Source organism: Colletotrichum siamense, assembly GCF_013390195.1.
Source record: "Colletotrichum siamense strain Cg363 chromosome Unknown KSG_Cg363_contig10, whole genome shotgun sequence".
In the NCBI taxonomy this organism is placed as follows: domain Eukaryota; kingdom Fungi; phylum Ascomycota; class Sordariomycetes; order Glomerellales; family Glomerellaceae; genus Colletotrichum; species Colletotrichum siamense.
In genome coordinates, this window is record NW_023501023.1 from 358150 (window position 1) to 374745 (window position 16596).

At 52.7% G+C, this 16596-nt stretch overlaps 5 protein-coding genes across 5 annotated transcripts; 2 read left to right on the plus strand and 3 right to left on the minus strand.

The window, feature by feature from the left end:
• Window positions 1-242: 242 nt before the first annotated feature.
• Window positions 243-1538, plus strand: mlcH-0 (Acyltransferase mlcH; the record flags this gene model as incomplete). Its single annotated transcript, XM_036645854.1, has 3 exons — window positions 243-348; window positions 402-666; window positions 722-1538. The coding sequence occupies 3 exons, from the start codon at window positions 243-245 to the stop codon at window positions 1536-1538; spliced, it is 1188 nt and encodes a 395-aa protein (XP_036487967.1).
• Window positions 1539-1943: 405 nt separating this feature from the next.
• CGCS363_v014006 (uncharacterized protein) lies at window positions 1944-3188 on the minus strand (the record flags this gene model as incomplete). The annotated part of the gene is made up of 7 exons (XM_036645855.1): window positions 1944-1946; window positions 2126-2135; window positions 2197-2618; window positions 2721-2788; window positions 2840-2876; window positions 2930-2949; window positions 3002-3188. 7 exons carry the CDS (start codon window positions 3186-3188, stop codon window positions 1944-1946), a joined length of 747 nt encoding a protein of 248 aa, XP_036487966.1.
• Window positions 3189-7148: 3960 nt separating this feature from the next.
• CGCS363_v014007 (Secondary metabolism regulator LAE1) lies at window positions 7149-8362 on the minus strand (the record flags this gene model as incomplete). The annotated part of the gene is made up of 4 exons (XM_036645856.1): window positions 7149-7156; window positions 7272-7483; window positions 7546-7750; window positions 7825-8362. 4 exons carry the CDS (start codon window positions 8360-8362, stop codon window positions 7149-7151), a joined length of 963 nt encoding a protein of 320 aa, XP_036487965.1.
• A 905-nt stretch (window positions 8363-9267) lies between these two features.
• On the minus strand, window positions 9268-10605 carry CGCS363_v014008 (uncharacterized protein; the record flags this gene model as incomplete). The annotated part of the gene is made up of 1 exon (XM_036645857.1): window positions 9268-10605. One exon carries the CDS (start codon window positions 10603-10605, stop codon window positions 9268-9270), a length of 1338 nt encoding a protein of 445 aa, XP_036487962.1.
• Window positions 10606-13592: 2987 nt separating this feature from the next.
• On the plus strand, window positions 13593-16106 carry TREPH (Trehalose phosphorylase; the record flags this gene model as incomplete). The annotated part of the gene is made up of 5 exons (XM_036645858.1): window positions 13593-13709; window positions 13757-14142; window positions 14214-14494; window positions 14566-14768; window positions 14961-16106. The coding sequence occupies 5 exons, from the start codon at window positions 13593-13595 to the stop codon at window positions 16104-16106; spliced, it is 2133 nt and encodes a 710-aa protein (XP_036487961.1).
• Window positions 16107-16596: the final 490 nt, after the last annotated feature.

Below are 16596 nucleotides of genomic sequence, written 5' to 3' on the forward strand. Positions count from 1 at the left end.
TCTTCAGGCAGCCGCCGGAGTTGGATCGGGCAGGCATAATCGTCATTCTCCACCCGGACCGTCAATCAACTTCATCCCGTTCACCAACCTCTCAGAGCAACGTGGCCTGTCACCGTGTCCACCACCGTGTCCTCCGCGCCCGGAGTCTACGGTATCCATCAGAAACTAATAAAATCGTGCCGAGTAATCAATACATCATCATCCCACCCTTCGTCGGTTCAGACTTCTACGGCCCAGTCAACATGGCCGCCTCTCTCGACGCAATCCTTGCGAGCAGCACGCCCGCTCCCGATCAAGATGCAGCCGGAAAGGTTCCTGGTGCCGCATTTATCGTCGTCAACAAAGATGGTATTCATTTCGCCTACCTTTAATTCACATGCCGTTCCTGACCCAAAGCCTAGGCGTCCTTTACAATGGTTCAGCGGGTCGTATCGACCCTGCCCCTGGGTCTCGCCCATGGAGCGTCGATACATTTACCCATGTAGCGTCTTTGACGAAGATTATCACCGCTACTAGCATTATGCAGCTCGTGGAACGTGGCTTAGTGGATCTCGACGTCGACATGAGGGAACTCGTTCCGCGATTGGGACAAATGCCCATCTTGAGAGGCTTCACCGAAGATGAGAAGCCTATCCTCGAAGATCACGAAGTACCAATCACCCTGAGGTATTCAGCAGCATCTCTTCCTACATCTTGCATGATAACTTAACACAGGTGTCAGAATGCTCCTCACTCATACCGTTGGGTTGAGCTACGACGTTATCGAGCCAGACCTGATGAGATGGCACAACGCTGTGGGCCGCAAGGCGACAAATCTGGACTGGAGCCTGGATGGCTTCCATACGCCTGTACTTTTCAAACCTGGCGAAAGCTTTTGCTACGGAACGGCGATTGACTGGGCTGGTCAAGCGTTGGAGAAAATTACCGGCAAAACGCTCGGCGAGTATATGTCGGAGAACATATTCGACCCTCTCGGCATGAAAGACACGGGCTTCTGGCCGGAGAAGTTGCCCCACACCGCCGACCGGACCGCCACATGGTCCTACCGAGGCGAGGATGGATCCAGTATCGCCCCCGGTCCGCAGATGTTTGCCAAGGAACACCCGGTCGAGAGCGGCGGCGCGGGTCTCCTGACCACTGCTCAGGACTACAGCAAGTTCCTCCACGCGCTGTTGACAAACCAGATTGTGAAGAAGGAGACGGTAGATGAGATGTTCCGTCCGCAGCTCAACGAGAAAATTGCGCGAGATTCACGGGAATTTGCGAACAAGTCGTTGACAGCGGTTGAGTTTGACCCTGAACTCAAGCTCAACTACGGCCTCAGTGGATTCATCAACATGGAAGATGCCGAAGGGAAGCGCAAGAAAGGCAGCATGGCATGGAGCGGCATGTGCAATAGCCATTGGTGGATGGACAGGGAGTCGGGTATTGCAGCAGTACTGGTCGTACAACTCATGCCGTTCGGTGATCCAACCTTCGTCAGGTTGTTCGATGAGCTGGAGCGAGCAGTCTACAGTGATTTGCTTGCAACGGCTTAGCTTGGGGTTGAGGCGACGTTGCCATTCTTTTTTAGATCCTGAAATGTTTCCTATATCAACTCGACCAGAACCTGCGCTGTTATCAATTAGGGTATCTCATTAAGCTCGTCGTCCATTATCATAATGCTATGCTAAGTATCCCGTCTGTCACCGGACTCTAATTGCCGTATACTCTCATCAGCACCCTTCCGAGCCCATTCCGGTGATGAAGGACCCGAAAACGTCGGCGAAGTAACCTTGGTGTACCAGCTATCAGGTCTCCCCGATTCTGGGTTTCGCAGTGGTACCGACCCAATCCGGCTCAACCTTTCAAATGGAAAAATGAAGTCTCTCGGCTCATGCATTATCTGTGTTCCCTGTGAAACCTGCTCCGAGGGGTTCACCGACAAAGACTCCATGCCCAGCTCACTTGTTCTCAAAACCCCTGTTAGGTGCTGCGTTTGAAGCTTGCTTCCTTTCAAAAACTTCAACTCAATGGGTGCAAAGAAGCTTCTTGTTGCGCGACTCGAGTTCGGTGTGAAGTGGTGTCGGCGCATTATCAAAATGTTGACAGCTGGGAGGCACGCGCATATCATGCCGATGCTCACTTCGGCCGTTCTGATTTTACGGTCAGCCTAGATATCCAGAGGAATTCGAGCCATGATTAATGGTGACTGACCCAAGAAGGTTGAAACGGATGAAATCTACCGGCTCATCGTTCGACTTCTGCAGCTGTACCACGAGAATCATGCGAACAATGCTCGCGGCTGTGGCTATCCCTCCCGCGCTAAGCATGGCGAGCACCTTGAGCCTCTTCGACCAGGACATTCTGAGTGTCACGGCTACGGGTATCGGGATAGTCAAAACTGCGAGGTCGGTTACGGCGCTGACGGCTGTGTCGGCGACAAATACGGCACGCTGGTTGAAGCAGTCCGCCGGTAAGTCCGGATCCCAGAAGCCGGCGATGGGTCGGCAGATCAGTGTCTTTATGACAAGAACAGGCGCATAGTACCCGACCATGAATATGATGACGGCGTAGGTGGCTATTACAGTCTTTTTGTAGGTTCCGAAGACCCTGATCACGATGAGAAGTAGGGTGAGCTTGGTGAAAAAGGAGTTTGGCCCGTATACGAGGGTATCGGCGTACAGCCCCAGAGAGGAGTTCAGTTAATAGTACCTGAAAGGTATTTTGGCGATAGTTACCTTCTTGAACCCAACAAGACTCTCCTTAGAGATTTCGTAAACGTGATAGCCTCCACCATAGTGTTGCACTACCGTCTTGTCAGTAAGACATCTGATGTTGCCCTGCAGTGAAAACTCACTCACGAGAGCTGTGGTACTGTAGGCAATAGACAGGACCTATTCATGATGAGAAATATGTCTCCAGACATGCTTGGTAGTGAGCTTCATACCCACGCCACAAGGGCCATCCCTGGACTAACTCAGCGCCGGCTACAACTCGGGAGAGCTCAAAGTATGCTTACAGTCATCGATGTGAAAAGGCGGCGTCATAGCCCATTTCACATAGCAGCGGATCATCATGAAAATGCTGACAGATACGATAGACAGGATCTGTGAAACGAGATTGATGGTGTGCAAGACATCCGTTGGGTTTTCAAAGTTGGGCACTACGCCTTCCGGCGGGGGGGCCGCCCCCACTTGACTAGACATTGCGCATCGGGTATCGGCGTGACTAGAACTCGTCGGGATTCAGGAGGATTGACGGAGCAAGGCATGCTAGCAAAAGCGAATGTGAATCAGTTGGAATTTTGCTGTCGAGCCACCAGGTACTGTCGAGAAATTGAGCGTCTCGGTCGGAGTCGAGTTGTAGACATCTTGACGAGAGCAGCGCGGAGGTGTGGGCATCACACTTATTTAGACGGCTTGGAGCTAGTTGGAAGAACGCATCAAGTAGGCCCTGGGCTGGAAAATATGAGCGAGCAGCCAGTAAGAGGTCAGCTAGTGATAACAAACCTTAAAGACAACTTAAAACGCTAATCACGGGGGATGCGGCCGGCTTCGGGACAAGCTTTCTGAGCGGGGGCGACGCCCGTCGTCGACGCCCGGATCGTGGCAGGGTACTTCGCCTGGAGGGGTCCGCGTTGGAAGACAGGATCTGTAGAGATGACAAGGGATGATGGAGATCGGCTATTGTCATGGCAATGATGGGTTCTGAGATCGGGAAGTAGCACCGTAGCCATGGGTTTCAGGCGCAGATGGAAGATTACTTCGGCGTGGTCTAAGAAGCGAATTTTGCGTACCACAAGTCAGGACCCCAAGGTCTAGTCTGCGAAGATGCCCTTTCCCAGAGAGCGTTCGAGCCTGATATCTCAGTTGGGTAGGTGGGTGGCCTGTCCGCGACTCATTCCGTTGCAGGAGCTCTTTCGGATGGGTGGTCTGCGCTGATCAAAGACCGGTCTAGAGGGTCGAGTTGGCATGTGCCGGATCAGACTCCGACTGAGGACTTTTGTGGTCTGAAGTATCGACTCTGACTCGTCGCGAGGGGAAAGTCATTCCGAGCGGCCGGACGATGGGGATTGAATGCGGGGTTGCAATATTGCGTACTCGTGGCCATGTTTCCCGAAGCTTTGAGGTTGCTTGATTCAGCCCGGGCAGATCAAGGGTGAAATCTGATTCACCGGTTGCCAAAATATGCCCACTGTAGAAGCTTCGAATCGGGATGGAACTGCCGTTTGCGGTCCTCGTGGTGAAAAGCTACTGTGCCATGTGCCGAACCAATGGCACCACCGTTGTCTTGGAATTCTTCTAGAATAATTCGAAGAATGTTCCATCGGAAAGATTAGACTGAAACTGTGGAAGCTATGACAAAATTGCCGTGGCAAGGCAAGATTAGTCGTTGATAGGGGCTAGTGCGAGGTCGCGAAACCGAGGTAGTTGCTTGGCGGATGAAGTGGGATATTTACGGCAATATTCTCGCTCATTTCCTTCGGACAGGATGCGGCAAAACGTGAGAAGCCCACGGCAACTCCCAGTTATAGTGAATTCTCTCTTAGCTCTCGGCAACTTGGTTCAGGTCAAACCCAGTGGCCTGTGGAGAGTTTATCTAGAACGACCCGTCCTTCTGGTTATGACACCTGCGCAGTTGAGGTTTGTCTTGTGCCAAAAGTCCTTCTCCGTGATTCTCCCACCGGTCAGCTCGACTGCCGATCTAAGGTGAGACTTGGAACCTGAGGCATGTGTTCTTCGTTGCAAAACCATCATTGGCAGATATGAGAAGCTGGCCCTGCGCTGCTTCCTCCAAGTGTTTTGAACGTTTCTTTAGGAAAGGCTCAGGCGTCACGCAGCGTTTCCCCATCATCATGATAGTCTTTTGGAAGGCGAAATATAGGCCAGTTCTGTCTCAGACAGCTGAATTTCGTGCAAGACGACCTCATCTGACCTTCATCTAGTCATTCCTATCAAGCCAATGCGCAAGATCCGTGTGCTTTTGAAAGAAATGACCCAAAGCTCAGCCGGCAATCCCCATCCGGGCATGTATGACTTGCCTCGTGCGAGGCAGATGTGGTCCAGGACGTCGTAAAATAGGGGTCTCATTAGTCATGCTCTGCCGTGACTCGTTTCGTGGACTTGTGCATATGTGAAACCTTTTGAATGCTTCATCTGCCCTCTGCTGATTAAGCGGCGAAAGAGAAGCCGCCGGGGTCGAAGCTTTGCCGATGAAATGCCATAGACGTACGGTTTGAATTTGACATGGGAATCTGGTTGATCTTGTGAAAAGCTCTGATAGGTTGACAAAAGAACACCTCGTTGACTTGGCCCTATTACTACCCCTGGATGTTCGGTTGCACCTAAAGTCTTCACAGTCTTAGTCTGTATTTTGCAAATATCGTTGCAATTCTGACTTGCGATGTTTTGCACCACTTTCTTTAGCCCCGAGCCATATTAGTCTTCTAAACCTTAGTAATCAGATTTCGAATATCAAATGATGTGTAATTACATGTGTGTAGTTGGAGGTTTGTCCTTTACTACAGTGTGTCCTTGTTTGTGATTCGCCTAGCCGTCTCGCAATGCAGATAACCAGATACAAGATTACCGACAGGTTATCATACACATCTCCAGCTGGGAAAGGCTCGAACGCTAGAATTATTTATAGGGGACTCTATTCTTCCCTTCCACAAAGAATTACCATTCAAGATGGTTCCTGGCGGTTTGAAGTGCATTCGTGGGACAAGTACATACTAGACGACCATCGTCCGATCTCCAGCTTTTCTCAGGGGTCTTCGCAGGATAATGTTTACTTTTTGGGGTCTGGAAACCTCGATGTTCTCAATGATGTGACCTTGGGGGGCCAAGACGATGGATCACCTTGAAGGGTAAGGCGTTTTCAGCCGAGATGAGATTGAAGAAGTGGCCAGATCAGCCTCTTTCAGCGGACATTGCAATGCCTGGCTTTCATGGCGAAGATGAACGTGGATTCAGCTTGTTTAGATTGGACCCGGACCACGCCTTGTGGCGCTTCTCATTTACGGGCGCACGAGGCAGTAGGAGGCGTTTGACGTACGCGACGACGTCCGCAGCGATGAGTAGGGGACGTATATAATGGGAAGTTAACGACGACATGATACCAGAAGTCTTCCCTGTCAAGGTCTTGCATCTTGGGAATGGACTTCGTTCAGAGGCAAATCAACGGATATCACTCGGTCTGTACCTTTTTCTAGGGATTTCTCCTGAAGATTTCTAACTTCAAGCTTATGAAAGACTTGGCTTAGGAAGTGTTGCCAGCCAGACTGGCGAAGACGAATTCTAGAGGTCTATTCGCATAGGAAAGACTAGAGAAAAGAGCTCCTAATAATTATATAGTTAGAGGTTTACTATCTAGGCAGATACTTCTAGCTAACAGGGCAGGCGAGTTAGAATACTAACAGCCTAACTAAAAAAATGATTTCCTTTGTTACTGTTGCTATCTTTGTTATCCTTATTGCTGTTGTTATTGTCGTCCGTTGTCGTCGTCCATCGTCGTCTTCCGTCGTTGTCTTCCGTCGTTGTCTTCCGTCGTTGTCTTCCGTCGTTGTCTTCCGTCGTCGTCCTTCATTATCGTCGTCCGTCGTTATCCTTTATCATCATCATCCGTCGTCGTCTGTTGTTCGTATCCTCGTTATCACTTTTTGTCTACCTGTTGTTATATATTTTCTTGTCGTTGTTCTTATCTTTATCAACATTTTGCTCTATTAGGATTATTATTGTTATTTTAGCTTCCCTACTAGGTATACTTATGTGTGCTGCTACTTGTGACCTTTTATCACTAACTGCCTACATAGCTAGTGGTATCTGGCAACGTAGCAAAAGTCTAAAGTTACCTAGGAAGTCCAAATATCAATAGCTTTAAGTTTCTCTCATTCAACTTTGGAATTATGAAAATGGGGAACATATCCTTACCCTACCCTCAGCTCGCAGTACTTACCATACTCCGTATTATTTAGTTGATGACCAGGGAAGCCCGAATACCGCTCGCATGCCGTTCCAACACCAGTCGCACTCCCACAGCAACCCGTCATGATAATGGTTTTTGTCCACTAAGCGCGTGAAAATACACATAAGAATGAACCCCCGGATCGACCAATTCCGTCCTTACCCTCCCCAGCAATTTCTCAACCTCATCCGCCGTCCACCCTAGCCCCCTCGTCAGAGGCCCAATGGTCACAGCATGCAGCCCGTCGTAGATAACGCTCAGATTATACAATCCCACCGTTCTCAAGGACTTGCTCCTCGTCCACCCGCCTACAGGCACCTTACGCATCTGGTGTCTGATATTAGTGAACCCCGCAGCCGCAAGACGCGCCGGGTTGCGTTCCGCGGCGTGCATGTCAACCCCGAACCGCGCCAGGCCCTGGCTGATGAGATCCACCATCTTCATAGGCGCAAAGTCATCCGGCATGGTCCCGTCGTCGCAGCCGTAGACCCAGCGCATTTCTTGGAGCTCGATCCAGCCTCCCGGTTTGAGCGTTCTATAGCGTACGTCAGCTGACGAACCCGCGTGTGTGGTGAGTGAGACGGGGGAGACGATTACTTGTACGCTGACTCGAGGAGCTTCGGCCACTCTTGTATTGAAGGCGCCATGTTTCCCAGCCGGATGAAGTCGAAACTGTCGGGCTCGTGGAACCACTCTGCCTCGGCGTCGTCTACTACAAATTTGACATTCGGGGGGACCCAGTCTGGCCATATCGGCGACAGATCGATGCCTGTAACTGCTGCTTCGGGGTACTCGTCGCCCACTGCTCATTGTCAGCTCGCCTACTCACTCAGCTCTTCACTTCATGCCTAAAGCAAGGGAAACGACACCACGCACCATCGATAGCCCAGACCCCTGTCCCGGTCCCAACATCCAACACCTTCTGCGGATTCCTTACAGGCGCCTCATGCAACTTGCCGCTCATCATGTGCGCCATCACCAGATGCTTCATAAACTCCCTCTGCTGCTCACTATCGTCATTCGGAAAATGGTACCGCCCCTCGCGGTATCGGTGATAGCGCCGGTTATTTTCAAAAGCGTAGTCGCGAACGGACGGCGACAGCGACATCGTCCCGGCGTGGAGGGACGGCGCTGGCGAGGCGGAGGCGTAACCGTCGTCGGCGTCCATCTCGAATGCGTCGATCGTCTCATCGTCGAAGGTTATGGGGGCTTGATGGGTTGAGTTTGAGGGTGCGGGGGACGCGGGGGCGGGTGCGGTGTGCTGATGCGCCGCCATTGTGAAGGCGAGCGCTTGCGCGTTGGCATGAATGGAATGGTTGTGCAGGCCGTGGCGGGTGACGGAGATGAGAATCGCGGCGGTGTGAAGCCGGTTGACGTCGGTGATGTGGGAAGTGGGAAGGCGTCGGTATTTCATTGTCCACCCGCGGTAGATGGGACGGGACCCTGGCTGTCGCAGGGGTGTCGAGGTAGCATGGGATGACGCCCGGGCGCTCTTGGTGTTGACTTGGGTGCTTGGGTGAGATGCGACTGTAAGCCGTCAGGTACATCTGAATGCATGGGTTAGGTACGAGACTGCCGCTGTGAGATTCAGTCGAATGCTGCGGTCAATGGCTAGAAATTTGTTAAATGAAAATTGTGAGCGATGAAGATGGAACTGGGCCGGAGAAGACGGTAGTGAGTATTGGGTCGGCATCCCAGGCATCGGATGCTGCGATCCCGCTGCAGGAGACCCAACCCGGCATCTGTAGCGAGGTCAGACGCACTGCTGAGAAATCGAGATGCAGGCTGTCTCTGCAATTGAATCGGTTCACTTGCCGTACTTGATCATGAAGCTCACTCTCAAATGCTCGGCTACATAGATAATTCAATGGCCAAACGTTCTGTCACTTCTGTCACCCAAGCATTCGACCACCATGGGTGATCAAGCGGTGCTTGAGACCGCTTCTCCATGGATATTGTAAAACGACCTCGATGCAATCTCCAGAACCCGTGAAGTGTAATTTATTCTGCTCTCATTGATTTAGATACCATACAATCCGAACAAGTCCGGTTGCTTCGGCGCCTAGGGCACAGCAGCAGCTCCGCACAAGTGGGGCCGTCCGTGTCGGATCCGGGATCCGGGCCGCCGGCGGCAACTAAGATAGCCGTGAGATCTCACGCCTCCTGCCGTGGCATATTAAGTGTAGGCGGGATAGAGAGGATAAGGCAGCCTGAAAAGAAGGACTACAGACAAGAGAGGCACACTATCGATGGTACAGCGCCTGGGTAGAGATGTTCTCCTACCCATGGAAGTAATGGTCGGTAACATATTAGATGTATTCAGGACTCTTCTCCCGCTGTCGCGTTATGACTGGCATAAGTGGCAATGGACCTTTGTCTCCTAGCCGCAACCGGAGCCGGGTTGAGCAGGAACGCACTCAGCTCAGCATCACTCAGCTCGTCTGCACTTACACCATGGTTTACAAGCAACATTTGCGACTGAGCGATAGTCAGATGACGGCGCAGCTCGCCCGGCTCGCAAGCAGCGCCCCATTGCCGATGCCAAAGCTGAAGGTATCTTTTGTGTTTCATCAACTCTTCCTCAGCGTCTGCACCTGCCGTAAAACGCATTCGATGAAATATCTCTAACCATATTCCTTCGTTCAAAACGAAGTTTCGATAGAATGGGTAGCCCAAGTCGTACTTCGTCTGGTAGGCCACATTTATGGCGTCTCGCAAAACCTCCCTCCGGCCCTTAGGCGAGGCGCCGATGACCCTGCACAAAAGTTCTAGTCCCCGCTCACATAGCCAGTGAGTGACAAAATGAAAGTTTCCACCTCTAGCGAGATAGGTTCCATCCTGGCCTCTTGCTAAATGGTGTAAGCCCTCATCTACTATGATGCGGACGTAGGAGAACCCAAGCCAGTGCCAAATATCCTCCAGTGCTTCGAGCTCTGGTAGTGTGAGTCTCCTGAGAAACGGAATTTCGTCGGCATTCTTGCTGGAGGGGGCTGGACGTTTTCGCCACAAGGCGGCGTGGTGGTCGTAGTCTGTGAGCGCCTTCGGGTCCCACGAGGGCGTAGCGCAAAATAACGCGACAAAGTCGTCTTTGTTCCTGGGACTGCAGTGCCAATCTTCCAATCCCAGGCGCGTTTTGATATCTCCTGGGAGATCAAGAAGAGTATAAACTTGGGACAACGGTTTGCAAATGTTCCAAAACCATCTCCCGTGATCCTCGGAGTATTGAGATGTGTTGCGTCCATCTGTATAGCGCGCGACGAAGTCGGACGGACTACCGAGGTTTTTGGGTGTTCCCGAGAGATGACGGCGGAGGAACATAGTTCGGTATTCGCGAAAGACGAGCTGTATCTCCGGTGTCGACGTCACGAATGCTAGGATATCCTTCCAGGAGAGGGGACCGTTGCATTTGAATATTGCATCGATCATTTCGAAAAGAACTTCCGAAGGCAAGGGCGTGAAAAGGGTCTTGCGTGCAGGAGCGAAACCTGGTCGCTGGTTGCCGTCTGGAATGACGGCATATTGGAGCGAACTCATCATGCCGACTTTGATAAATGCGTGTGAAAGTTGAGGACGTCGGTTGTCTCGAGGAACGATTTGGCGGTAGACGAAGGTGAGTTCCGAGGTCTGGTCGATGGTCTTGGGTTGTATCCGCCTCATATACCTGTTCCTCGACTAAGTTCAGCCAGAAGATAAACTTTTCATGTATGAGAGCACTGGATTTTCGTTTTTTCTTCTTCTATTCTTTTCTTGTGGCTCCTACTCCATCACGGTGCAAGGCATCAATGTGGCGCCTCATTGTTCTTCCGAGTGAGATGGAAAGGTGCGGGCTGCGTTGTCCTGACTGAGAGACCATCTATGTTCGTAAACACCGAAAACTCAATCCCACAGACGACGCATCGTTACATTTCAACCAGCATGCGCCACACTGCGGCGAGACGATTTGGACAACGCCAGTATCCTAACGAGCCAATGGGACTGCAGAAGTAAGAGCCGATGAGCGAAGCCAAGAATTATACGGTTGTACGAAATGATCTGAGAAAACCGGGGAAGGTCATGCAGAAAGGTGACCAGTCGTCGATGCGCGGGCATCGTATGATGCTGTGACCAAAGGTCCCGCGCTGATAGTGGCATATACTCTTTTCAAAACGGCCCTCTTCTCGAGGTTTTCCGGGCGACTCTCGCGAATTCTCTGTCAGGCATTGTCCCATCGCTGATTGCAGATGCTCATATCAGGCCTCTCATCGCCGCAAGACGGCCGCAGTGGTTCATAAAACCAGGTATCGTAGCAGCATTGCGGTGGTTGGGGGTTGTTTGTGTTCAAATCTTAGGGCGGGGTTCTTACTGCAAAGTCCACTGTTAGCCGTAGCACGAACCCACAGATTGGGGTAGAATTGGGGATGGAGAGAAAAGGCTGCTCAGGAGCCTGGAGGGTGGAAGTGGGCATGAGAAACTATCCTTCATTTAAGAGGCGGGATACAACTAGGCGAGTGGGCTAATGTCAGTTGATCAGCCACTCGAGATGCCCAGCAGCTTGCGTGTAATCATGTTTGCAGGTTGATGGGCGACCAACAGAAGCAAGCAAGGTTTTGCCCTGCATGGCCCTGCAAGCCCAAGGCCCCCACAGTGAAGTGCCTGCTTCCGAGAACCACGTTGCACAGCAGCCCGAGAGCTGCTGGTGTGGTAGCGGAGGGATTTGAACGAAAATGGATGCTGGCGAGGCTAGGCACCAAAGCTAGACCTGGGGTACAGCTCCGGTTTGACCTTAACATGACATGCACGTCAATTCATCCTCTACCTCGGCGTGTCCAGAGAACTTGGGACAGTCTTGACTGATAGTTGGCCTGCCCGGTCGGGAAGAAGCTCTCTCGGACGACCTGCAGATCAGGCGTGGGGCCGGAGTGATGATACTGCTCGTCGTATTTTGCGATATCGTATGCTCGAGGAGCATCCGATGCCGGTGCCGCCACGCATGCCCTGACATACTCGTGTGCTGGTCATCAATCTGGTCTGGATAAGAGATGGTGGGCTCGAGAGGGCTGCCGGCAGCCGCATTGCGCCGTCCAGGTAAGATTGAGCATGGCACAGATTGAGATGGGTGTGAAGGACCCGAGCAGTAGTCACCGACCGCCTGGTTCTCATGGAGTCGCATCCTCGAGATGGAGGGTGGACAATGAAAGACGGGCCAGTAGGGACTGCTTCCAGGACGTTTCCACCATCCCCCGCGGCTGTAAGGATCGAGTAGCATTGCATCCAGAAGAGACTGCGTGCTCACCGACAATTCCATTGTGGGTGACCGAGGTCACTTATGTTGAAAGAAAGCAAGCGTGGTGCTTCGACGGGCATGGTGACAATATTAGGATAGCAAAGCCATTGGGGGAACGAGTCCGGCAGGGTGCGTCGGATGTAAGGTTGCGTATCCGATACACCGCATGTTGAATACAGGGTCGTGAGACAAGCGGGGAGATTTGGAATTGAGTATGCTCGCTTGGTAGGACATGATGCTTGGGAATTTTCGAGATGTTCGTGGCTGGAGTTCATGCTCACGACGGATGGAGAAGAATTTGGCATGAGGCAGAATGGAAAACACCCAGATGCACAGTGAACGGTACGCAACGCTGTGGCGGGACACTAAGGCAAGCTGGCGGGGCCGTTGCAGGTGGTGACACCGACGCATCTAATGGAGGGGAAGAGAGGGGGGAGGCAGGATGTCTCACAGTAGAGCTGAGAACGGCGGAGAAACGGGTTGAAGTTCCCCAATGGGACTTCTTACCTTCAAAACCATGTTTAGCCTGGCACGTCTGGAAGGAGCTGGGTATCTGAGCGATGCATTTTGAGCAGCCACAAACGGCAAGACACTAACGGCTGTGGTTTGGGGAACCGTTAGGCCAGGGACCATGCTGTGCAACCGTGGCTTCCGGCGTAGAGCTCAACGGCATGATTGCAGGATGGATGGACTTTCCCTCATTGCTCTAGTCTTTTTCGTGTCATTTCCAGCTCAAGGAATTGACCAAGGATCGTTGGTAGGAAGTAGTCTGACCTCACTGTGACCTTGCCCGATGTTCAGTTGTAAAAGCTGAGGTGGGGGTTTTTATGTCACCCCGCCGTTCACGGCCGGCCCCTCTTTTACCGGTACCCGTCCGTGGCGCTACCCCGGTACGTATCTTGCCCGGCAGTAGCTACATCACCGGCCGGGCAAGGAGCTCCTCCCCTATAATCATTTCCTGGCCTGGTACTTCCTTCCGCTATGGTTCTGTTCCGGCGGCGTAGACACGGCAGGATCGACTCATGGTGGTTTCCCGTCCCTACCTGACCACGCATCGTCACTTCCTGAGGCAGCCAGCCACTCACCTCCTCTGCTGCCTCGCATCTGCGGCCTCGCATGTTCCTGACCTCACACCGGCGTCCGTAATCGTCTTCCTTCTCCCCTGTCTCCTCTTCCCCTGTCGTCCTTGGTCCCGTCGTCCTTGACTTGGCAGCCCATTTCGAACACAAAACCCAGCTTTCTCCTCGTCTCTGCTGATATTCACCTCTTCACCACTGCTATCAGCTCTACGAACGGCTTTCATAGACGCCACTGCTGATATTTCCTTCTTTTCACCACTTCAATTGGCCTCATTTGAATACACACAGCAACCGTCGCCATCATGCCAACCGACCACAAGCAGCCGGGTCGCCAGTTCTCGCTGGGCACCTCGGCCCACCGCAAGAGGCAGATGAGCACCATGCACGAGCAGGGCAATGCCTTTGGCCCAGCTTTGACGGTAATAATCCAAGAATCAACCTCATCATATGTCACTGACAGATCTAGACCCTCTACTGTGGTATCTCGGCCGTCTTCTCCGACTCTCACACGGCCGTCGTTGCTCTTGCCATCCACGATACTGTCTACCTCATTGACTTCACCGTCAAGCACATCAACCTCGACGACCAGACACAGACGGGCAACGACGCCATTGCCGACTACGTGATCAACACCCTCGAGGGCTATGAGCACGAGAACTTCTCCAAATTCATCGGTGCAGGTCTCCCCACCACTCTGAAGTACATGAGCCCTACCCTGTGCTCCCGTCTTTGGCTCGACCTCGACATTGTCCCCGTTGTCCTCCGTCCCGACGACGAACACAAGGAGCAGAGTTTCTGGGACATCAAGCGAGTCGATGAGCAGGCTGATTCCATGGCCCGCAAGTGCATCATGTAAGTCGCCCATCATGCATCTACCCCGGTCGCACATCCAGTGGATCCCGTCACTGACAGCCCGCCCCCAGGAACTTTGGCCCCTCTCTCGTCCCTCTTCTCCAGGTCGGCTTCCGGGGCATCGTCCAGACTGACGCGGGCTTCCGCGTCCAGCTCAACACCATCCAGAACCACAAGGACACGTGCGGGCCGGCAACCTGGGATGCCACCATGCACTATGCCAAGAAGCTTCGCGAGAACAAGATCAAGGTTGCCTTCTTCAGCAGCACTCCCCAGGGAGGTGGCGTGGCCTTGATGCGGCACGCCCTCGTTCGGTTTGCGCGTCTCATTGGCGTTGACCTGACTTGGTATGGTATGTTTTTTCCGTCTTGAGACAAGTCCGTTGAGCTGTCAAAAATCGTATGAAACTGACATCATACCCAGTCCCCAAGCCGAGGCCCGGCGTATTCAGGGTCACCAAGAACATCCACAACATCCTCCAAGGTGTCAGCCATCCTGATCAGCGCATCTCGGACGAAGAGAAGCAGTCCATTATTGACTGGATCACGGACAATGCCAACCGCTACTGGCTTTCTGAGGGCGGTCCCCTGCGTCCTCCTGAAGAGGGCGGTGCCGACGTTGTCATGGTGAGTTCTCCAATTCATCCCCTCCCCCGCGCCCATCTCCAATTCCATGCCCCCACTCCCTGAGCTACCCCTCCATGGTGCATTGGAAGTGGGATCATCCCCACAGGAGCTTTGCGTTCGGGTTTGCCCCACGACTTGACAGTGCACTGAAGCTTCGGGTCTGAACCTTGACTGATTGGTGTTCTCGAACAGATTGATGACCCGCAAATGCCCGGCTTGATTCCTCTCATCAAGAAGATTACCCCAGACCGACCCGTTCTCTACCGATCTCACATCCAGATCCGCAGCGACCTGACTTCCAAGGCCGGCTCTCCTCAGGAGGACATATGGAACTTCTTGTGGAGCAACATCCAGTATGCCGATATGTTCATCAGCCATCCGATTCCCATCTTTGTCCCGCACAACGTACCGCGGGAGAAGGTTGTCTACTTCCCAGCCACCACTGACTGGCTTGATGGTCTGAACAAGCCTCTCAATAAATGGGATACTGGCTACTACGGCCACATCTACAACAATGCCTGCCGCAACCAGCGCATGACAGAGCTTGAGTGGCCTGCTCGCAAGTACATCGTTCAGGTTGCCCGCTTCGACCCGTCCAAGGGTATTCCTACTGTTATTGACTCTTATGCCGAGTTCCGTCGTATCATGGAGCAGAAGGGCGTCACTGACATCCCTCAACTCGTTGTCTGCGGCAACGGTTCAGTTGATGACCCTGATGCCAGCTTGATCTACGACCAGACCATGGCTCAGCTCGAGAAGCACTACCCTCATCTCATCAAGGACTGCAGCATCATGCGCCTTGAACCCAATGACCAGCTGATCAACACAGTTCTTGCTAATGCCCACGTTGTTCTCCAGCTGTCCACCCGCGAAGGCTTCGAGGTCAAGGTCTCGGAGGCCCTGCACGCGGGCCGTCCCGTCATTGCGACTCTGGCTGGCGGCATTCCCCTGCAGGTCAAGGACAAGGTCAACGGCTACTTGGTCGAGCCTGGCGACTACAAGGCAGTCGCCGGCCACCTCGTGGACCTCTTCACGGACGATGAGCTTCACAGAAAGATGAGCTACGAAGCCGAAAACGGTGTCAGCGACGAGGTTGGCACGGTCGGCAATGCCTTGGGTTGGTTCTACCTGGCTGCGAAGTGGGCCGAGGTCGGTGTTAAGCCCGGCCTGCGCGGCGGCGAGAAATGGGTCAACGACATGGCCAGAGAGGAGGCCGGCAAGCCCTACAGGGAGGGAGAGAACCGTCTGCCGCGTCACTTTACGCAGAAGAAGGACATCCCGGTTGTTTCTGGCAAGAGCAACGGCGAGAACGGTCAGAACGGTCAGAACGGCCAGTGAAGTGGGTATTTCGGGAACATGTGTGACGAAGCAATGCTTAACGGTTGATGAGTCTTATCAAGGGAAAAGTGTTTAGGACCTGTTAGACTGCGAGTTGATCCTAGAGTAGCTTCATTGTCTATGCCCAAACAATTCGTTATCGTCGTCCTGATTGCCGTCGTTGGCGTTGTTGCTGTCGTCCGCCATCGTCGTCCCTTGTCGTCGTCCATCACCCTTGTCCACTTTCCCCCGTTCTCATCCATCATCCTCATCTACCATCATCCTTATCTATTATCATCCTCATCTATCATTATCGTCCATCATTATTGTCCGTCATCGGCGTTACCTCTATTCCTGTCATTCCTTCTATTACCCTCCTCGGTCAAGTAGCTCAGTAAACATAATCATTCTAGCACGGGGCAGTCTTAATCGATTTCCCCACTTTGTTTTATCTACCACTTGTTGGTGTTTCGAGTCACGTTGGTGCTGGTAATGGTGTGGCTCTGGCCGT